Here is a 24,364-nt window from a genome sequence, read left to right on the forward strand (position 1 = left end):
ATTATTTTACTTTATGGTTTACATTCTCTTTAATGAAGAAATACAAATATTTAAGTATTTTTACATGATTATTCTTACAGGCTTTATGCAATGCCTTTTTCTAATTTATTAGGATTTTTTATTAAAAATAATTACTATTGTCAGTAAATCAATGGGTACACCCAATTTACTACAAATAATAGTTCAGATAAATATCTTAAAGCAATATGGGACTGAAGAATAAAGAGCCAATTTGTCCATGCTTACAGAGCGTGGTCAGCCACCAGAAGGGGTGTGGCCAGTCACCACATAGGCATGGTCAACTATTATAAGGCATTATAATGTACCACACTGATAACATGAATGTGATGTAACATATGCATTTTATAGTATATATGTAAGCACATGGTACAGACTGCCCATTGTGTAAAACTCAATCAAAACTACATTAGGTCTAGTAAAGGTAGTAATTATACTCCATTTTATGGATGACGTAATTATCACAGCTAACAAGAGGAAGGGAAATGGGTTCCATAGAAGTGAACCAAACACCCATGTTCATTAGTGTCCCTGCTTCATTAGGTTACTGACCCACTAATAGAGTTATTCAAGTGCACATTTGGTACATGGCACCCAGGAGGGGGTGGGCCTCAGATATTTGGGCCTGCGGGGGATTTCCCCCTGTTGACCAATCAGGCCCTGTCTCTGAGTACACAGAACATGACATTAAATTATATTCAAGACTGATAAAGGGTGCATATCCAAGGTTATTGAAGCTACATTATATTGCAGGCGATGTGTGCTAATAATACCTCTTTCCGCCTTTGCTGCTCCTTCCAGCAGTGCATAGAATATGTGGTAGTTTCTTTCCTGAGGATTCTGTCGTACTACACGATTCTATAAAGAGGAAAAACAGGCCTTAGTTACATGCTACAGTGTCAGCCAAAAGGGGGTGGATGAAATATATGAAGAAAGAAAACTGCTTACTAACCTTTTCTAATAAATCTTTATTATGAGATCACTGAAGTTAAAGATTCATAACTCATGATCCAAAAAAGAAAAGAACATAAAGATGCTTACATTTAGAGTGATTTAAACAGGACATTTACTGCAGTGCTCCACTTCCCGTACATGTTACTAATTAGATGTGCTAAATGTGTTCAAACATCAAGTAGCAGCAGCTGCAAAAAGAACCCTTTTTCAGTACTGCGAGTAAATGATAAATACACCAAAGGAATTCACATGGTACATTCCCCCATTCTATCTGCATTCCAGAGCTCAACAAAAACAGACCTTGCTTGCTATAAATACAATCTTTTACCATGAAATGAAAGATTAAAGTAACATGGGGCACACTAGAACGGCTTCTATGATCCCGATGATGATTGTAGCTAGTGTCCATGTTTTCAAATAGTCCCCGGATAATGGGACATTTACTATGCAGCTTTGCATTGCTATATGAACTGTTCTGTTATGGATATAGCATGTAAATAATGTAATTGTGTATCCAAAATAGACACAGACTTTCACAAAATGATGGCTGCGTCCATGATGGAAACTTTCTTGTTCCATCTACTGTAGCTTCTTACAGCTGTACCACTTTATTGTTCACATTTCTATGCAAACATGGTGCACACACTTGGACAATACAGGCTAATGTATCAAGCAGTGAAAAGAGTGGAAAGGTGGACCAATAGGAAAGTTGCCCTTATTAACATTTTAAAGGAAGCATTTATCAAGTCTACTCTGGGCTGTATAACGTGAAAGGAGGCGAGATGTACGGGTACACATCTGTAGGTTCTGTATATTTTATAAAAACCTGATGGTTTATGGGCCGAGGACTGTGGATCTGCATACATGCAGAATGGGTCTTGTAATACCACTCAAAGATACCCCTTAGTGGCAGCATTGCTGACTTGCTGTGGAGTTTGGGGATGGTGCAGGCGTGGCAACAGGCACCTTTCTTCATGCCTCCTCCATGTGTGGATGTGCTAAGTACATGGTTCTGCGTTATCATATGTAGACTCCCTGGATGTGACCGACACAGTATGCTGTCATTAGATCTACAGGGGGAAATTTACTAAGATGTGCATTCTATTTCACATGTGATGTTGCTATGGGTAACCAATCATAATCTACTTCTTATTTATTTAGCACCCTCTAGAAGATAGTAGACAGGATCTGATTGGTTGCCCATAACATCACATGTGGAGTAGAATACACATAAATACATACACTGTGGGGGTAAATTTCCCCCACAGTGTCTAGGCCGAATATCAAAAGTTCAACCACTATTGGTCGACAGTCAAAAGGTCGACATGGTCAAAAGGTCAACAGTCAAAATGGTGACATTGCTAAAAAGGCGACGGTCAAAAAAGTCGACAGTAAAAAGGTCGACATTGTTGAAAGGTCAACCATCAACAAAATTGAGCTGACATGTGTCGACAGGTAGTATTTTATACCCTACCATCCAATACTGCGTGGTGGGAGAACATAATGGTGTGCCGAGCGCAGCAAGGCACTGCGCCAGAAGCATGGCGAGTGCAGCAAGCCAAGCGAGGGGATGCGGTACACTGAAACGGCGTCCATACCGACCAATGTTCACATGGACATCAAATAAACATGAAAATCATGTTTCTCAAGTCAATCTTTCTCATGTCATCTTTTTGACCATGTCGACCTTATGACTGTCAAACTTTTGACCCTTTCAACCTTTTGACTGATGATCAATAATAGCAACAATGACTGTAGACCTAGACATTGTAGATCTAATACACCATAACCGACCCGATACTGTGGCCAGTCTGAGTAAGCTTCAGCTTGCTCTGACTAACTGCACTCTACTAACATCACAAATCGCAACCAATGATACCAATGGGATCTGATGCTGCATCCTCAGATTCCGCACTTGAGGTGTCCATCTCCTACAGACGTCTCCTGCTGCATTTGCATTTATATTTACGGAATTGCACAGCTGCTTCCCTATGACTGTAAAATTAGGAAACAGTGGTATATACCTGCTAAATAATTATTTATTTTACAATTTGGACTTCAAATTTGGAGGTAATCTCGTAATCTCCTGGACAAAGGTAATGATTTCTTTTGGAAAACTGAGAAGTGCCTATGACATTTATCTAGATGAGACTGTGAAAATCATACTTGACAGGGTAAGAAGTAGAATTAAGCCTTGAATATTGGTAATACATTACTAAATGTATACACAAACTGAAATCTGACTACTGAATAAGGATACAATCTACAATCCGTCCCCCCTGAATGTGCCCTTTTTGACATATATTCAGTTGAATGAACTTCCCAAAGCGACTCGAGTTATTATTGTAAACAGTCTTTGCATTCCCAAAGGCTTCCATGATTGGGCTGTGAAAATAAATATAAAAACAAATGAATATCACATTGCATGCAGGATAGAGAAATCAGCTTACTGCTTACAAAAGATAAATCTACTGTGACATGGCATTTATACAACATTGTGTGTCTGCATCACATATTATAATATCTACATGATAACATTCTTTATTGACTGTAAATTATTTCTGACAGTAGTTTCCTGCATTCCAGCTTCTTCAAGGTTAACAGTGCATCACAGATAGGACAGGCAGTGGCCATGGGAGTCAATATTTAGGCAAAGAGCCAATCAGCCTTGTGTATTCCATGGGGGGGGGGGGATATAGTAAGGCAGGGGTGGCCAAACCGGTCCTCGAGATCTATCAACGGTCCACGTTTTCCAGGTTACCTAGCTGGTGCACAGCTGTAGTCATTACTGTCTCATTTTAAAACATGCGGCATTCATTCCTACTGTAGATCCACAGGTTGCCTGGAAAACATGCACCGTTGGTAGATCTTGAGGACAGGTTTGGCCACCCCTGTAGTAAGGTGTTAGAATTAGAAAGTTAGAGAGAGTTTTCTCTGGGTATTTTTAAAGTGAATGGGGGGGGGACCTGTAGTTCTACATAGAAAGACATACTTACTATAATAGTAAGCTCTGCTTTCTCATATAGAGCAATAAATTGAGGTTCGTGGAATATTTATTGGCCAAGAAATACTAGCCCACCAACCGCGTCAAGGTAACCTCAAATTTCCTGGTGGGTCCCTAATACTAAGTTTGAACCTGGGGCGCAGCACCCCAAAAATCACCTCAGGACAGCACACAAGTGAATTGATAAGGTATTAGTGAGTTAATAAGAAGCAATAGCTAGGGGTTAAAAAGTGTTACATAAGTGAAAATACTAGAAAGTATAATTAGTGGAAAAATATTGCTAAATGTTATGGTGTGCCACCCCAAGGCAACCTAGCCACACCAACCCAAGGGGAGCCACGTCCCAAAGAGTGGGCAAAGAGCCATTCAGCCTTGTGTATTTAATGGGGGGGGGGGGGATATAATAAGGTGTGAGAATTAGAAAATTAGAGAGTTCTCTGGGTATTTTTAAAGTGACGATTTTCACATTGCAAAACCAGGTCGATTTTGTGAGATACATATGCGATCCCGGCGGTCGGTATTGTATCTAGATTGACGGGATTGAGTGAAAATCGTCCTGGTGTGTACCCAGCATTAGTGATTGGCTTGGCTGCTGCTTCCCTGCATCTGAGCCGGCCCTAGGGCAGGCCCAGCTGGAGACTGGCCAGTGGTAGTTTGCGCAGGTAAAAGGGATGTGTATGACATCCTTAGTACCTGCTTGTACTATATACTTATACAATATGATGTTATTATTACCTGCTTTCCAATATTGCTTGTTCCACACTGGCTGTCTTTTCTTTTGAGGAAATTTCCAGAGAATGTTGGCTCATTGCGGATAGGTACTTTAAAATAAGCTTTGTGCTTTCTGTCTTTCCTGCCCCACTTTCACCACTGAAAAAACATTATAGATTAAAATTTACTGTAAAATTGTCTGTATCTAGAACATAGTTGAAAACAAACTTGAGTCATTGAGGATTGTCCAATAAAGCTAAATGTGTTATTTTTTTATGAACACCATTTGTACAGATCATAGACTGTGGGGGAGATTCTCTAAGCTAAAAATGCGGTAAAAACCCCGTTATCGGGGTTTTTACCGCATTTTGGGATGCTGTAAGCATCCCCCGCCGGGTTACCGCGGCGGGGGGCATCGCCAGAAAAATCTGGCGATGCCCCATAGAAGCCAATGGGCTTCTATCGCAACCCTCCGCCGCCCCGCGCCGACCCTCCGCCGCCCCGCATCCCCCCCTCCCCCCTCACCTGTGTCCGGGCAGCACAGCGCAGTGCTGCCCGGACCTGTGACCTCCTCCCTGCATTGATCCTCTTCCGGGTGCAGGGAGGAGGAGAGCCCGGCGCAGCAGCAGCAGCCCCCGCCGGGTGTGGGAGGGAGGGGAGAGCCACCGGGACCTGCTGGGACCCGGCGACTCTCACTGCAAAGGACAGCTCTTAACGCAAGAGCTGTCCTTTGCCTTAATTATCGCATATGTTACAGCATATGCGATAATAAATATGCGATGGGCGGCGAAGGGGGGCGGAGATTCTTAGAGAATCTCCCCCTGTGTGAGAAGTAACTCAAGCATTCTTTGTGGCTTACTGAAGAAAAGAAGCCAGAGTGCCAGGATAGAGGTTTCTGTCCCAGGGCCAGTGCCTGATTAACCAATACGCTGATTAGGATGCAGCCTAGGGCGCCAGGACTGGGGGGGGGGGGGGGTGCCAGCTGAGGAATAAGATGAAGGCCTAATTCTTTTAATGCTGGTTAGCTATCACCCATCTCGATTTACTTTATATACATTGTGCTTCAAGTTCAGCCCTTAGCATTAGATCATACATGCCGTGTATAAAACTTTGTTACATGCATGATAAGTAGGAATGGCGAGTCGCTGGAAGCGCCGTCGGAAGGGGATGAGCGCGCCTCTCGTGCTATAGAGATGGCGCTGGCGGGGGATGGCGGCTGGCGTCGCCATCCCCTGCAAAGATGGGACCTGCCCCATCTGTACATGTATATTAGCCTAGGGCACCTGGAACCTATACTCAGGAGCTGTAGGGCCCTAACTGTGAATTTCCCCACCTCCCAAGTGACACCCAGTCAGTGAGGAAAGTTTGGCAGTGAATCTTTATAAATTATCTACACTCCCTGCATCACTTTTTCTATACTGTGGGGGCTCAAATTTGCTACTTGGTAGTCAGCAGAGATAAGTAATATGCAGCGGTTATATGTGTTATGGGGTGGGCTGAATATTTAGCATTTTTTGGTGATTGGGAAATTACTTAAATGGAGTTTCGGTGGAAAACGTGTACAGGGATGTAGAAGAAATGACTAACAACAGCGGCCATGGGGCAGGGAAAAGTTTGAGCATCACACAACCTAGGCTCCCACCTAGGACCCTTGGGTAGTGAGGAACCCAGATTCAGCTAACTTGTGGTTAGGAGATGGGGTCCAAACTGGTATGTTGCCTTAAACTCCAGGATGTATTATTATTACAGCCTTGGTGACTGGGGAGAAGGGAGTGTAATACTATACTGGTAAGCTATAGTATATGTTACAGTGAGGGATGTAGAGTAATTGTGCTATAGAGGGGACGATAACATGTTTTACTACAGAGAAAAAGTGCTATACGGAAAGAATGAATAATGAAAGTTTTACCACAGAGCTGTGGAGGGCACATGCAATGATGGAAAGGCTTTGTTGGACCCTCCTGAGACAAATGCCTATGCACATGTGCTTCTCCTGGCCACACATGTGCATTGTACTTTCAGTTTACTTTCACTGTACTTTCAATTTAGCCACTGGCACTACATTTCTGGTGAGGAGCGAAAAACCTCGGCATAGGAGTGTGAAATTCACTGGCGCAAATTAATAACTATTGACACAACTGCAATATGTATCACTTTTATATACAGCAATACATAGTGCTAACACTGCACCAATTCTAAACAGACCCCATCAATCAACAACTAAAGAAACATCATTTAAAATCAGAAAAACTAAAATTATGAAAATATGTACAAATAAAGTCTACAAACAGTGCAAACTTTAAGCAGAATAATGAAACGTGAGACAATTTGTAAGGAAATACACTGCTTTATGTTAGTCTGTTCTGCAAAAAATCACATCAGATTAAAATAATCTCAACTGACAAAAACTAGAATAGTAAGTCATTTGAGCTAACATAATCAATCCTAACTACAGTATGTAGTAATTGTCAAATGTCTTGGGGATTAATAAATTGCTCCTGGACTCAGCAGTAAAGTGTAAATGAAATCTATTAAAATGTTAAGAAACGTTGGGCATGATTCAGATTTTTGTAAAACAATGCTGCTCTGCAGGTGGGGCAGATGTAACATGTGCAGAGAGTTACAGATTGGTGGTGGGTGTTCAAAATGAACAGTGTAAAAATAAATCTGTCCAACATCTGTGGGCTACATGTGGAAGCAGACAGTACTGTAGTTACCCTGCACATAAATAGCATAAATGCATTAGTTCCCTTGCATTTAAATATGGTGGGTTCCAGACACAAATTTACTTGCTTTTTTTGCTTTACTAAATCTTGCCTTTGTATGGTATATATTGTATAAACTGGCCCAAAATAATTTATTAGAAAATTACAGAAATGCAAAAAAAAAAGGCCCATACACACTGGGCGACTTTGAGCTGAAAGTCGCTCAAAACCGGAGTTTTGAGCGGGTTTCAGCTGAAAGCCGCTCAGTGTGTATGGCCCGGCAATGAGCGCTGCTGCGTGCTCCCGCAACATCACCGGGAAAGCCATTCTTCTGCTGGTTATGCACTGAGCGGCTTTCCCCGCAGCGATTAACGCGATCATCGCTGTCCATACACGCTGGGCATAGTCGACCAGTGAGTATGGACCTTAACGGTGTAAATCCTCGAAGATTGTAACTAAGGCAATGGATAATGGAGTCAGACTGTATTACTATAGGTCAGTGGTTCCCAAACTTTCTTGAATCACAGCACCCTAGAGTATCAGCATTTTTCCCATGGAAGCCCTAGGACAAACATTTCGTATTGATACATTTTGAAGAAAATATTAAATGAAGTTTGTGCTCATCTGTCACGCTTATGTCAGTTATGTGGTGGTGTACAGTTATGCTTCTGATTGTCCACATAATTGGCAGTCACTAGTGCTGGTTTTGCCTATCACTTTGACTATGAATAATGCTGCTTTCAGACAGCAAAACTGGCTTTGACCAGGTATTTTGAAACGTTTTTAAAAACGGGTCTGCCAGGTAAAACCCCTTTCACACCGCATCTCTTAAACGGGATATTACCGTTTAAGTGCCGTTTTTTGACACTGGCAGACCCGTTTTTGGAAACTTTCCAAATACAGGATCAAAGCCAGTGCGGTCTTCAGCAAACCCCCCCCACAATGTGTTTAAGAAAGCCCCCCGTACAGCCGGTACCTCATGCCTTGCGGATCCCGGCTGTGCAGGCTCCGGCTGCTTATAAAAAAAGTGACTTTCGGAAAATGGCTGCCCCCATACCAAAGAGAGTTTTTTCAAACAGTCTTTCCTATGGGGCAGCCATTTTCCGAAAGTCACTTTTTTTTATAAGCAGCAGGAGCCGACAGCCGGGATCATAAGGCACGAGCTACCGGCGCATGGGGGTTTTCTTAAACACATTGGGGGAGGGGGGGTCCCCTCTGCGCTGGTCCCTCTGAGCCAGAGCAGTGCATATTTAACGAGCCGGCCGAGCATTACATATGCGCATATGTAATGAGCGGCTAATTACATATGCGCATATGGAATTTGCGGCCGGCTCATTAAATATGCAGGCACTAGTGAGCCAATAGTGCTCACTGCTGCCTGGGTACCGTTTCAGACCCGTTCAGACCGCAAAAAAAACGGGTCTGAAACGTGTAGGACCCTGCTTTTTTACCGTTTTAAAATACCGGTTATTTTAAAATTATAAATTCACTCTGGACCTTTCAGACCGCACATATTACCGTCTTGAAACGGTAAAGAAACGGCAATATACCGTTTAATTTGTGCGGTCTGAAAGGGGCATAATTTGATTTGGTCCTGGGTCACCAATCCGAGGTACAACAAGAGCTTTACGGCACCCCCAGAGTGCCTAGGCACACACTTTGGGAACCACTGCTATCAGTCCACATCCTCAATATGCAGTACAAAGAAAATTGTTATATACAGAATGCTAAACACGTGCAGCTATGTGCTGTTATTTCAAATCCCGGAGTGTGATGGAAAATTGTACCTAAAATCACTTATAAATGTGATACTAATATTACAGAATGTGATAATACTAATAAAGGAAATGAAAATCACAAATGATAAAGGCTGGAATCTTACTAAATATTTCAGAACACGTCACTTGCACTCACCCCCTCTGCCAAGTACTGCAGAAATTACTGCTTTATTTAAAAAGAAAGTGGGGAGAAAAAACCAATGGCAGAGCGGGCATCTATTCTAAACACACGCCCACAATCACACTAGCCATAACAGAATGTCTAGGTTTAGCTACAAAGAGAATATAGCATCCCTTAAGCAATTTATGTAGTGTACCAAATTTATTGGATTGAAAAAATAAGTCTCAGTTCAGTAACAATCCATAAGGATTCCATAAAGACAGAGATGGGACTGTTCAACTGAATAAACTTTGATGATAATGCTGAGGCCAAATAAAAAGCAATATGTTACTGTAAACTCATTGGGACAGCTTTAGCCAATCGACAAGAGATGCACTGAGGTAATAAATAATCTCTTATTAAAAGATCAGTGTCTTATAGCTTGGCGCCAGAAGGAAAACTGCACAGAAAAACATTGCTGTTGCTTTATTTGTAACCAATGCAATGCTGTGATGAGGAATGCAAATATGTAATCAAAAGATGTGAGCAAAGCACCACTGATATTACACAAAGTTTAAGACTAAACAGCAATGAGCCTTCATATTGGAGCAACTAAATATTATTGGGCATATTTACTAACAAAGTGCCACAAAAAGAACAGTAAGATGGAGCAATCAATCAGTAATTAGCATTGAGTGATCTAAATAAGCGTATTGGCTGGTATTGTATACTGAAACATTCTCATGTTAATAAAATGATTAATTATGGACAGATGGACTGTTGTACAGGATGCTAGTAAACCTGGGGTGAGCCCTTCTTATGACTGGAGAGGTGGAACAGAATAGTGATTTATTGTATACAGCAAAGTTCTGTTAACACCAATGCGGCAATTGCACACCAGCACATATATGTCTTAGGGCGGGATGTATTAAAATACATTGCAGCCCTTCGTGCCCCCCCCGCCGCAATGCCGCCGCATATGTACTAACATATGCGGCTGGCATCACCTCCCAGCCGGCTCCTGCATCCCTCACGCCGGGGACAGCTAAGCAGGCTGTCCCCGGCACCTCCTCCTCCCCCCTGCAGCCGGAAGGACGTCCGGCTGCGTCACTAGGGGGAGGAGGGGTTTACCTTCCAGGGTCCAGGAGGACCCTTCAGGAAGGTAAGCGAGAGGGGAGCTCGGCGAGGCGGCGGGTTTGCGTCGGTGTTGGCGGGCGGCGAGCAGCGAAAAGAAGCCCATAGGCTTCTATAGGGTATCGCCACCCAAAGGTGGCGATACCCTACACTGCGGTATCATTTTTGATACATTGGAAAATGCTGTAAAACCGGGGGTTTACCGCATTTTCCATTTGATACATCTCGCCCTTATGGAGATATAAGTTATACACGCTACAGGGCACATGCTCATCAATGATGAATAACAATAATATACCACTTTCAGACCAAAATAGAATTATATTAGCTTAAGTGTAAATTTTCCTGTCGGGGGCGCTTCAATAGAGGTGAGCATACTCCCACTGCCAAACCCAAAACACCAACCCTACCTTCCAGCAGCCTAACTTCCACAACCCCCCGCAGCCTGACCCTAAGCTTCCACACTAGTACCTTAAGCTAACCCCCGTACCCTGCCACCTAAACCTAATCCCCCACAGCCAAACCCTAGCTCCCTCCCTGCAGCCCTATTCCCCCTCCCCAAGGGTTCGTTATGATTTACCTACAATCAAAATCCAGATGGTCAAAATACCGACAGCAATTGACCGACGGTCAAAATACTGACATGGTCAAAATACTGACATGGTCAAAATAACTACATTTAAAATATAGACAGGTCAAAAATTAGACACATTTTTCATATTTTTGGGGTCTGTATGTTGACATAGGTCGACATGAACCCAGTGCTTCGGGCACGGTGCCTCACTGTGTTTGGCACACTATTATATTCCCCCTCCATATCCACTGGGATGATAACGTATGTACAAGTTGGTTTCAATGAAAAAACATCATGAAAAACTCATATTGACTTTTGGACCTGTCTAAATGTTGGTATTTTGACCGTGTCGACATTTTAAATGTCGGTATTTGACCTTGTCTGTATTTTGACCGTCAGTCAATGGTTGTCGGTATTTTGACCTTCGGGATTAAGATTGAAGGTAAATTGACTGCATCCCCTCCCCACAGCACTATTACCCCCTACCTGTAGCCTAACCCTATGTCCCTCCCCCACCAGTGCCTAAACCTAACCCCTCCACTCCTTTTCTTGGTCGGCATACTTACCATTCGACATCCTGACAGTCAGGATATTGGCGCTGACATCCAAACTGATTGAGATTCTGACGCCGGTCTCCCAGTGGGTAGTAGTCGGGATGCCAGTGTCAGTATATTGAACACCGGCATCCTGACCACATATATAAATAGACACATGCACACACACATGTGCAGAAAGATGAAATAGTTAGGGGTAATTAGTCACGTTTTGTAACCCCCAATAATCATATGGAACTTTTGGCCCAATTAGCTAATTGAAAACTTTCAAATGCCTAATTAGTCAATGGGGGTTGGCAGGGGGTTCTGAAGTAAGCCCTTACATTTCTATATTAAAACACAGATTTGACCTACCTTTTCACACACTCAGAGTGCACTTGAAAAAAGTACATTTATTCTGGAAGAAGCAATGCAAGTATGCAACTGGATTGCAGATGTAATTTGCTGTGCAAATTTGCCATGAAAACTGCTTGTACAAGCCAACTCGCTCCTGAGTGACCACATATGGGATTGACCCCCATATGCTTCCAAAGCAGAGGTGGAGATCACTAAATATCTTATATTTGCACTTGGCAGGTATTCACAATTTTCCATATGCTTTTATTCTAGCATGAATTATGCCCATTATGTGTAGGCTTTTGGATTACACTCACAATGCTTCTTGTTTCCAGACACCAGGTGTAAAGATTTTGAACATCTTGGCTTTGCTGGCAATAATCTATGGCTGTCTTGCATTACTTCTGAGATTAGGCTTATTAAGATTGTTTGTTGCTAACTGCTGATTAGTTTCTATAGATTACTGTCTATGTGACTGCAGTGTGCTTACAAAGCTGAAGTCACAGCATTTGGTTTAATACCATTTGGTTAGAAGAAATCGTTCTATATAGCACAGGGCCAACGCAAACATATGATACAAGAAGAACTGGGCATATGCCCGAAATGCAAGAAGCAAAATGCACTCTTTAAACATAACTTCTGGGACTGCCCGAAAATCCAGCGTTTTTGGCATAAGATGGTCGCTTTCATCAATGACAGGTTCAAGGTTAAAGTAACCATAAACATAAGGGCATTACTTTTTGCAGATTTCTCGGTATGGAATCTCGATACCAAGAGATATGGATTAATCCCGATACTAACCATCTTAATTACGATAGCAAAAAAAGAGATACTGAGGAATTGGACAGAGGGGAGGGCCCCAAGAGTGGAAAAAGTGAACCTGTCTTTGATGAAGACGCTTCATTTCGAAAAACAAACTGCGATATTGGATAGCGAGGGGGGAAGTAGGAGATTCTATAAAAAATGGATTCACTATATAGAAACGCTGGACCAACAACTACAACAACAGATAAGGGCACTCCTGGAAGAGTAAAAACTTGAACAAGTAAAAAACAGGAGAAGTTAAACTATCCTAATGCTTTAAGACCATATAGAGATAGAGGAGACTAGGTAACACGCAAGAAACAGGGGTAGCTAGTTTAAAATAAAGGGAAGGAGACAAGGCGATGATTAGGAAAAAACTGCATAGTACTATACAGTATGGAAGAATGGATGAGGGGGGGGGGAAAGGGAGGAGGGATGAATGTTTTTGTATGTAAAAGGAAGGTGTATGGCTTTATATGTACAAGGAATGTGTATGTTTTTTTTGTATAATGTGTAAAAAAGGTATAAAACTTTAATAAAGATATTTAAAAAAAAAAAAAAAAAAAAAAGAAGAAATCGTTCTACTCAATATGCTACGGAATGTATGTATGTTCATATTAAATGCTTTTATTGTAACAGCTATTTTGCAATATACAGTACTTTAGAATACTTACACGATAAACAATGATGCAATACTCGAAATCATTTTATACTTATTTAAACACTTTCTCTGCTATAGGTAAAACAAAAAACAATAATTCTGTAATATTTTTATCAATCTATAAACACCTTGAAACCTATTTACGACCACAAGGGGGCAATATAAGCTTAAGATCTCTACACCGCTGGATAAAAGGAAAGAGTAAAAAGCTAACGCATTAGCTTTGCCGTTTTATTTTAGGATTGTGTGTCATGGTAGGATATCACCCGAAATCATATCCGAAGAGTTATTTTAGGGCAAACCCATCCCTGGAAGCTGGCAAATCAGAATTTTGATGAACCTAAAAGTTTTAACTTGAAAACTATTTTGTACATAGGAAAGGATTCACATTCCGTAGGCACCAACCCCGGTATACACGTTAGCACTATTACAAAAAATTTAATTTGTCAAAAACTGACTTAGAATTTTGGTTGAATATTTGCATTTATAAGCATGGACTTTGGCTATGTTATCCAGTTACAAAGTAATGTTGGTTTGGTGGATAGTAGGTTGTTAAATAATAGGAAGGGAATAAATGAAAGCTCAAGTGAATTGTGTAGAGGGGGTGTAATCTGGTACAGTCATGGACAAACGTTTTGAAGATGACAGAAGTATTGGTTTTCACAAAGTCTGCTGCTTCAGTGTGTTTAGACCATTTTGACAGATGTTACTATGTATACTGAAGAAAAATAACATAAGTGTCAAAGGCTTTTTATTGACAATAAAGGTGCCCATACACGCTACAATTATTGTATACAATATCGCATCTCATCGCATCTCGGTTTTGCGACGAGATGAGATCTAGTACAAAAAAGTATGTGCAGCACATACTTTTTGTGGTTTTGTTTGGTGGCTTCTGTGCTATGTTGTTTAAGCAGCTTCTTTGTAATAAATTGATTTGGGGATTGATAAAAAGCGCTAAAAAATATATTGAATGATTATGTGTTTAGAGTGGTACCTGTAAATACATTATTTACAGGTACCACTCTAAACATATAATCATTCAATATATTACATACTTTTTGTTCTAGATCTCATCGCAAAACCACAAAACAAAAAAAGATGCGATGGGATGCGACATTGTATACAATATTGTATACAATAATTGTAACGTGTAAGGGCACCTTTACATAAAGTTTATGAAAACAGTTAATATTTGCAGTGTTGACTCTTTTATTTTAAGATCTCTGAATTAAGTCCTGATATGCTGCCAATCAGCTTCTGCCCATATATTGACTGATAGATGCCCATTCTTGCCTAATCAATGTTTGGAGTTTGTCAGAATTTGTAGGCTTTCGTGGGCACCCACCTCTTGAGGATTGACCATAAGTGTTATGAGCCGCCTCTGGCGGGTCTGTGTAAATGCAGCATGTCTCTTGTATGTGTTCTGTGTGCAGTGTCACCTGTCACATAAATTGCTTTTTGGACTTAAAAAAAAAAAAAAAAAAAAAAGCAAACTTTTCTATCCGTATGGTGAATGTATAATTTATCAATTTAACTATATTTAACAGCCACTAGCATTATATGCATTTTACTCAACTTTGGAATATTTGTAGAACATATGTAAACAGGTCTAACACTAGAAATTACTGTTGGCTGTTTTACAACACATCATAATTAATCATGTGGAAAAACATAACACCAGAAATAAACACTCAGATCTTAGATTTTCTTTCATGTGTCTGTAATGAAGAATAATGTTACTCTGTCACCAAACAAATATGGCAACAAGTGGATATTGGTAAGAGGTGGGATGTTACTTACCTGATGAGAACACACTGGCTGTCATGGCGCTTCCATAGGCAGCGATAACACTCATTGGCCACAGCGAATATGTGCGGAGGTATTTCCCCCATGTGGTGCCTGCTGTACAGCTCCACTGTGTTATGGTCATACAGACCAGGAATGAGCTTGTATGGGTTGACAGAAGCAAGGATGGAGCCAATATATGTCTGAAACAAAGTACAAAATGACAACATGACTAACACTGAGATGGCATGTGTTTTCTTCTTGGTTTTGGCTTGGGACTCAGTAATATGGAAAACAAAGATGGCTTTAAATTAGACATAACTGATAATGATAAACCCAAATCATGATAGGGAAAGTAAATCATAAGAAAATGGACACAGTGTTACATTGGTTAGCTTCGCTGCTGCACAAACTGAGTCATGGGTTCCAGGGCCCTATCTGTGTGGCAATTGCATGTCCTCCAAACTTGTAACCTGGAAGGTTGATTGTCTATTGACATAATTAACTCTAGGGTGTGTGGTAGAGAATGTGATTGGTAAGATCTACTGTGGCAGGGAATTAAGGCCCCCATACACTAGGGCGATTCACATGCAATTTACGCTTTTTTCATGCCATTGCGGTGATCAATCACATGCAAATTGCATATGATTGGCAGCAGGTCCATCCGATTAAATTTGCACCAGAGTCTGAGAGACATATTAGCTGCAGAAGCAATCTTTTTGGATCGCTTCCAAGTCTGGCAGGCTTAGCTTGTATATGCGATATATAGCATGCGACTCTGCCGCCCAGGAAGGACCCGGGCAGCTCAAGGGAGGATTGCCCAGCTTTATGGAGCACATTATAGATAAAATTATTTCACATAATATCTAGGCACTATGTAAATAAGGTATAAAATCAATTCTACATTAGGCTATATATAATTATTTTATATAATAATTAATTAATATACAGTTGCAAGAAAAAGTATGTGAACCCTTTGGAATTATCTGGATTTCTGCATAAATTGGTTATAGAATGTGTTCTGATCTTCATCTAAGTCACTATACTATAGTAGTACGTTTTATTATAAATAAATAAACGTACTACTACTACTACTATAGACAAACGGTTATGGTATGCATCATAGACTGACTCATCATAGACCGTCATATGGCCGACCGCTAATGGTTGACAGTCACAAGGTCGACAGGGTCAAAAGGTCGATGATCAAGCTGGATACCAGACAAACACAGTCTGCTTAAAATAATACCACACAAACAATAGTATGTTCTCATGTTTTTATTGAACACACCATGTAAACATTCACAGTGCAGGGTGGAAAAAGTATGTGAATCCTTGGATTTAATAACTGGTTGACCCTCCATTGGCAGAAATAACCTCACACAACCATATCCTATAGTTGCATATCAGACCTGCACAACGGTCAGGAGGAATTTTGGACCATTCCTCTTTATACTTTGTAAAAACCAATACTTGTACTCTTTTGTGCAAGGCATGGTTCACATCAGGCAATGCTTCTTGAGAATAGCAAACTAAAAAATGGTGTGTGTCTTTTTTCATCTCATTAATTGGACTCCAGGTTGGCTGACTTCTGACTCCAATTAGCATTTGGAGAAGTCATAAGCCTAGGGGTTCACATACTTTGTCCACCCGGCACTGTGATTGTTTACATGGTGTGTTCAATACAAACATAACATATAATTGTTTGTGTGGTATTAGCAGAATGTGTTTGTCGGTTGTTGTTACTCAGATGAAGATCAGAACACATTCATTTTATTACCAATTTATGCAGAAATCCAGGTAATTCCAAAGGGTTCACATACTTTTTCTTGCAACTAAAATGTACTGCTGATACTGATACCGGGCTGTACTTTTTCTCTCCCTCTCTCCATGTCTCCCTACTCTAGGTGAGAAACCACACCCCCCTGGCATCCCCCAACAGCTAATCAGCTTGTTATAGGATAGCTGACCTGGGTCAGACTCTTTAACCATACCTCCCAAATTGTCAGATGTGGAATTCGGGACCCTGAGTATAATTTGGGGGCATGACTTGTTGGCAAAGGGCCATTGCCTATGCTTGCAGTAGCTGCTGGCCATGCCCTAGCCTCTCTGTCTCCAGGAATAGATGCTGTGTGCATGCGTCACAAAAGGGACACTTACTCGCTGCCAACAGATGGCAGTGTTTCAGAGACACACAGGCACAAACATATATATAATATATATATATATATATATATATATATATATATATATATATATATACATATAATATAAACATACATATATGTTTTGGACCAGTGGGGGATTTTATCTTTGGTAATATCCAAAATTGTATATTTGTGTCAGATTGGGTAGGTTTTTAAGTACCTGTTATTCAGTGTCTCTTTATATTTTACATAGCTTGAATATAATTGTACTTATTTTAGTTGTAGGGAAATGGTACATTGGAACGAGAGCCTGCCAGCATGAAAAACTCATGATCATTTAAATTAATAGTAGACATGGCAAAAGTGGCCTGGGGAAAGGGGAACTGAATTCTGAGCATGCAGTAGTGTTTCCATTAATTACACGTGTACAGCATGCTAAAAGCCGAATTATTTTATTTAGAGCTGCTTTCATATCACTATTGAGAATGAACACTGACACATTCCCACAAGTTGTTATCAAAAGGCAGCTCCTGTGTAAGTGTTTACAATAGAGCCAAGAAAGTTTTATTTTCTAAGATTATTGGCCCATCTTGAAAGCAATGTAAGAATTGGCTCCAAGATGTGTGCAGATCTGAAACATGATCACCATTGTCACACCATTGTCACCACTGAGCGTTTTTCAGCCCAGAGATTTTCCCACATCTTCGTTATCCATACACGCTGGGCAAAAAAGTTTCCAAAATATTTTTTTTTTTTTTAAAAAAGCATTTTTATTATATATTTTATCATTCTAACACTGTTATAATGATAATGCCTAGTGGGCTTTCCAATATGTAACTCACTGGAGAATAACAAGAAGATATTACTTTAGTATTGCAGGGAATAGTGTTTAATATTAGGCCACAAAAGAAGCTTGTCCAGCATTATGTACTGGAGATACCCAGATAATATTAAACATATTTCCTGACCAGTAACTGGATTTGAATTTGCGTCAAACTGACATCTCCACATCAATATGTGTTCTGAAGAGGGAAAAGAACAATCCAATATCCAAGACAAGTGAACAGCTACATTTCAATAGATATTGTGTTTATTTTGTGCCACCCCCATTTTCAAATGAGGACTTAATCACTCAGATTTCTTCTTGGTGTTCTCATTCCCTCATCTGGCTGCTAGCTGTTATTTCCTTTGATGTGAAAACTTGAGAGCAGCAACAAATGTCTTTCTATTTCCGAAACCGTTTTCTGTCCAGCTCAAGCCACAAACAGAATTTTCCAAACTTTCATATTTCAAACTGGCTGCTGAGAACTACCACTGCGTTTAGTTACAGTTAATCTCGTGGGTCAGCCAGCAAATTACAGATTGCAATTATTTGATGCTCAAACATGAGTACCATAATGCTAGCAGTTGCATCATTTAAACATGATGTACCAGACTGTAAATATTTTATTTGGTGATGTACTAGCTCAATAGTTTTTAGATTGAAACATACCTGTACATAAACAAAATGTTTATCTAAATAAAACTGCAGTGTTTAATTTTATTACCATGAATATTAGTACACAGAGATTAGCCATGAATGAATTTCATTAACAGTCACAAATACACTTTAAAATAATATACTCTAGTTTTAAATTGGTTTCTATAAATATTTATACAGATATCCACTCTGCCAAAGTTGATGTGTGGTCCACCAGGCTCGGGAATGTAACTTTAAAGGATATCATCAAAGGGAAGGTTTATACATACTTCATAGAAGGTGAGAGAGCACCAATAAGAATACAAAAGAATATGCCCAAAGACAAATATTGACATAAATGGATAGGATTACTTTACACGTGTTAGTGTTCTTTTTGGGGAGAAGAAGATAGAAGAAAGAAGAAGAAGAAGAAGAAAAAGAAGATTGGGATGGCCTTGTTTACTACACTCAGGGCCTAAATCAGATCTGATCACATGACAAAATTTGTTCTCAAAATGAGCAAAACCATGCAGCACTGCAGGTGGGGCAGATGTAACATGTGAAGAGAGGAAGATTTGGGTGAGTTATTTTGTTTCAGTGCAGGGTAAAGACTGTTTGTTTTATTTTGACACTGTAATTTAGATTTCAATCGGAATGCACATCACCCAAATCTACAGCTGTGGACACACGGTACGATTCTGGCTATCGATTTTGACTATACAGTTAAAATTTAACAGAAAGTTAGTCTGAAATGCACAGTGTTCAGCCGCCAGAAGTGCAGATTGGATGCGTGTCCCCATTTAGTCAGTATCACATAGAAAAATAGACTGTGCAGGCAAGTCTATCTTGACTATCTCGTCTGTACAATGCATTTGGCCTAGGGCCAAATAGCAACAGTCTAAGGGGGGTATTCAATGTCAGCGCGACAGCCGTGCCCCTGTCCCGTTCTCGGTCAGCTCGCCTGGAGCTCGGCAGTCGGGATTCAATGTCCCGGCCGCCGAGCGGCAAGAAGGGGGCGTGGCCGTGAGTTGTTGACGGAAATAGACGTGCTCCGGCCGGGAGCTCGCCTATTTCCGGCTTTTCTCGGCAGAACGAGCCCGACAGCTTGTGATGTCGGGCTCGTTCTGCGGAGAAACCCTCTTCAATGCTGTCGGGGAAGACAGCATTGAATAGGGCCCCGCAGCCATCTCCCCAATCGGGAGATGGCTGCGGGAGGTCGACAAAGATTGAATACCCCCCTAAATCTAAAGTGAAGTTAGACAAAATTGGAAATGAGCAAGATTCGCACTATGGGCCTTATTCTAGTTCACTCTTTTTGACAAAATCCTTCTTAGATGGACAAAACCATGTGCACTGCAGGGGGGCAGATATAACTTGTGCAGAGAGAATTAGATTTGGGTGGGGTTTTACTTCAAAGTGAGATCTATATTGCAGTGTAAAAATAAAGCAGCCAGTATTTACCCTGCACAAAAACAAAATAACTCACCCAAATCTAACTCTTTTGGCACATTTTACATCTGCCCCCCTGCAGTGCACATGGGGGTTTATTCTAGTTCATTCTTTCTGACAAAATCCTTCTTAGATGGACAAAACCATGTGCACTGCAGGGGGGCAGATGTAACATGTGCAGAGAGAATTAGATTTGGGTGAGTTTTTTTGTTTCTGTGCAGGGAAAATACTGACTGCATGATTTTCACTGCAATATAGATCTCACTTTGAAGAAAAACCCCACCCAAATCTAATTCTCTCTGCACAAGTTACATCTGCCCCCCTGCAGTGCACATGGTTTTGTCCATCTAAGAAGGATTTTGTCAGAAAGAGTGAACTAGAATAAGGCCCTGTGTGTCCAGAGCTTTATGTTCCCTGCCCCAACATGGTTTTGCCCATTTTAAAAACAAATTTGCCCTGCGATCAAGTCTGAATTAGGCCCTCAGTGGGCAGGTGTCAGCTCACTGCCTGGAGAAGAGGTCTGGTAATTATAGGTAAGAAGTAACAAGCTATGGTACAGGTGTGGATGAAACATACTGCAAGGGAGCAGGCGGGAGAATAGTTGGACAGTCTATTGCGGGGGTATGAGAGCAGTATGGTACCAGGGGTAGAAGGAGGGAAGGTGAAATACTATCTGAAGAAGAGAATTAGGGAATCATTGAAAATTGTATAAAGGGGCAGTTTGAAAGCGTTCCAAAACGTGGTCCTTAGTTCACAACTAAACTAATTTTCATGAAATTTGCATCATTTTGTAGCGGAAACTAGAAGCAATAACAAAAAAACAATCAATGAAGAGACAGACACATGGTTATGTGAACATGTGATCTTTGTACCCTAGAACAAACAAGTTTACTCTATTAACAATTATATATTGGAGATGTCTCCCAGAGAGATTCTATAAACAGTGTCAGGAATGTAGCAGATGCTGTGCACTATGGGCCTTATTCAGAGTTGTACGCTATGCCAATGCGACCCACCGATACCTATTTTCCCCTCTTGGGCCTTTTGGCTGAGAGGGGTTAGGAGAGTAACAGGGCCCTTCTCCTTTGGGAGAGGGTCCACAAGTTCATACTGCCCTCTTTGCACAATTTAGGTCACTGCACTGGATGCTTGGAGCACCACCTCGGGCTCCAAGTAAAGAAAAGGAAAAAAAACCTGAGCAGTCATCAGCATATTGCACATGCTCAAAACCTTAAAAAGTGTGCAATGGACATTTTGGGGGCATGTAGCTAGAGTCGACTGCCATTATGTACTCTGAAAAACATGGCAGTAAAGGTGAAAATGTATTTGTTTCTCAAATTTTGTAATTCCTTATAACTTTTACTTCCAGTTTAGGAGACTTCAATTCTCAGTACTACCCCTTTTACACCGCCGAAAAATCCGGGTCAGCGGCGGGTTAGACCCGGATCTGCGGCGGTGTAAATGGGGTCAAACCTTGTCCGTTTACACGGGTCCTCTACCCAGGTCCTGACCTGGGTAAAACCTGCAGCGGGTCCACGGCGGGCAGTGTATGTGTGTGTGTGTTCGTGTATGTGAAGAATTGGCAACGGCCAATTTCACCCGCCTTGTAACTAGCAACCCCCCCCCCCCCTGGCAACAGGCAATTATAACGAGCAAACCCCCCCCCCCCACCCCCCTTGGCAACGAGCAGGCATTTTTAATGACATCCACATGAAAATGCAGGGTTGACCCAGGTTCAGTGTAAATGGTGCAGACCCAGGTCGAAGTGCTGTGTAAATGGGGTATAAAGCAGGGTCAGATCCTGGAAACACCAGAATTCAAAGACCAGGGTCCGACCAGGGTTTTTGGTGTAAAAGGGGTATAAATGTTGCTATGAAAATGTTCTCATGGTCGGCATTATGTAGCCTAATCTTGAGTCAGTACAAGCAGAAGCAGAGATCTTTATATTTGCACTTAAAGGAATACAGCCCAAGAAACAAATATTGTATATGGGGAGGCTCTACAGTAACTTTGCGGACTGCATTAAATACAAAACACAAAGCAGTGGGTAGAAGCTAATGCATACAACTGTGCTAAATTTAAGATTTTGATGTGAGTTGAATTAGAAATCTTAGCAGTCAGGATCCTGTTGCTGAAAATGCAAAAGTCCAGTAATTCACCGAACCATGTGTTTTTCAACTGTGCTGTGTTTTTCGGCGAACCAAAAATTGTCACTGTATTTGAATAGGGCAAATATAAATTCCACTTAACTGCAAAAAGTGAGTTTGTTTGAAAAATCCATCACTTAATACCCCTAAGTATTTTACGCCTTAACCTAAACGCCCACCACCCCCAAACCAATCTAACCTTAATTTGTCTCACCCCCCTCAGTCTAACCCTCCTAACTCTCCCTCTAATACCCAAGCCTAAATCCAACCCGTTTTCTCATCCTGGCGATCCATCTGCATTCTCAGCGCCGGGAATCGGTTTCCAGGATTTTGACTGTTGGGATCCCCACTGCCGAGATCCTGGTTGAAACCCTCTAATGCTGCAAAATCTTCAGTGCAGTGTTATGAGTAGTGCATACAAATCAAATACACATTTAAACACAAATATATCACAGAAATTTACATAAAATATTCTAAGATATTTGCAGTACATATATTATATGGCATCATTCAGGAAATTCTCAGCTGTCAAGCAATATTAAAACAATTCTCTTATGCTAACAACAATGCTGGTTGTGACATGTTCATTACTTTCAAATATTCAACCGAAACTCCAAATAAAACATATATCTAGCATGTCACAAGCAGGAGATACAGCTGGATGTAGTCACTGTTCTCTGTCACAGAACAAAACACGTCTTTAAGGATGAGCAAGCAGTAGAGACAACATTACTTAGAGAATATATCTGCTGATCCATCATAAACAGAGACATGATAATTCATAGGCTCCTTTTAGCTCTTAAACTTAGTTTAAGGCCTGTGGTAAATGTAATGAGTGATGTTCCCTGTCTCTCACTAATTTGCACTGGGTTTCATCCAACTTTCTCCCTAAATTAGAAATGCTAGCAAGGTCACATTCCCCACATTGTGCTTTTGTTTATGCTGATTTTTTGAAGCACAGTAAAACACCATGTAACTGAGCTTTGCAGCATAAAATACTCTCAGAAAGTTGCATGTGACAGAAGACACATGACTTCAATGTTCTTGTTTTTCTATTGAATATATGCTAAATGATACCTCCCAAAACTGTGTAGGACCAAGCCGGGACTCCTACATGCCGAAGGTGCAGAACAGCAAGTGACAGGTAGCCTCCCAACTTCCCCCCCACCAGGAGACACTGCAGCCCATGGGTGGACAAGTGGGAAAGTCCCCCCAAAACAATACTGTGCTGTGAAAACCGAGACCCTTGGGATGTATGGCCAAATATATGACTTTATATGATTATAAATGTAAAGAGCTTAATCCTTACCCCATTTCTCTGTAAAAACACCTATATCCCATAAAGTCAGAGCAACAGTATATGTGTCTTCTCAGTAAACATGTTTTTCCTAAGCTGTTTCTTTACAATTCTGAAACTGATTCTGAGGTGGGAGTAAAGCAAGTAACTGTGCACCTTGGAAAAACAGTTTTGCACTGCAGGTGGGGCAGATTTAAAATATGCATTGAGATTTAGTTTAGGGACAGACATTTCCAAACTGAAATCTAAATTGCAGTGTAAAAATAAAGCTGTTGAGCATTTGTGGGCTACATGCAAAAACAGATAGTATTTACCCTACATGCAAAGAAAAATCAGGCCCTCGGTATACTCTCCACCACAGTATGTTAGGAGATTCCTGTAATGGTACATTTGTCACTGCTCTTGGTGCGGTATTGACATGCACTTATATGTCCACCTGTAATACCAGAAAAGCTGTCTTTCTTTATGTGCTGGATTGGCCTGTTATCTTAAATACATATACAGAATGTAAAAGGCCACTAAATATAGATATGTAAATAAGAACATGAGATACATTTGTGGCCTGATCACATGAATACTAATGGAAACGTTGGACAGGTTCATACAAATACAGAATATAAACACAAACAAAATATTTGTTCATTGATACTCTTACACATTAGATGACACTGCAAACGATATAGTGTCATCAATGTTTTCTCTACAATTGTCTGGTGTTCCTAACAAACAATATAAAGCCTTCAC

The 24,364-nt window shown here is 40.9% G+C and overlaps 1 protein-coding gene across 1 annotated transcript in view; it reads right to left on the minus strand.

Moving 5' to 3' along the window:
- MYO10 (myosin X) overlaps positions 1 to 24,364 on the minus strand; it is a 221,199-nt gene that overhangs the window by 102,611 nt on the left and 94,224 nt on the right. Inside the window, exons 4-8 of the mRNA XM_083188111.1 lie at positions 15,137 to 15,324; positions 4,712 to 4,846; positions 3,233 to 3,357; positions 971 to 984; positions 792 to 876 (exon numbers count right to left, since the gene is read on the minus strand). Coding sequence (XP_083044237.1) covers positions 792 to 876; positions 971 to 984; positions 3,233 to 3,357; positions 4,712 to 4,846; positions 15,137 to 15,324 — 547 coding nt within the window. The remainder of the gene's footprint in view (positions 1 to 791; positions 877 to 970; positions 985 to 3,232; positions 3,358 to 4,711; positions 4,847 to 15,136; positions 15,325 to 24,364) is intronic.

The sequence above is a fragment of the Crinia signifera genome, chromosome 5 (assembly GCF_055691185.1).
Source record: "Crinia signifera chromosome 5, ASM5569118v1, whole genome shotgun sequence".
Taxonomy (NCBI): Eukaryota; Metazoa; Chordata; class Amphibia; order Anura; family Myobatrachidae; genus Crinia; species Crinia signifera.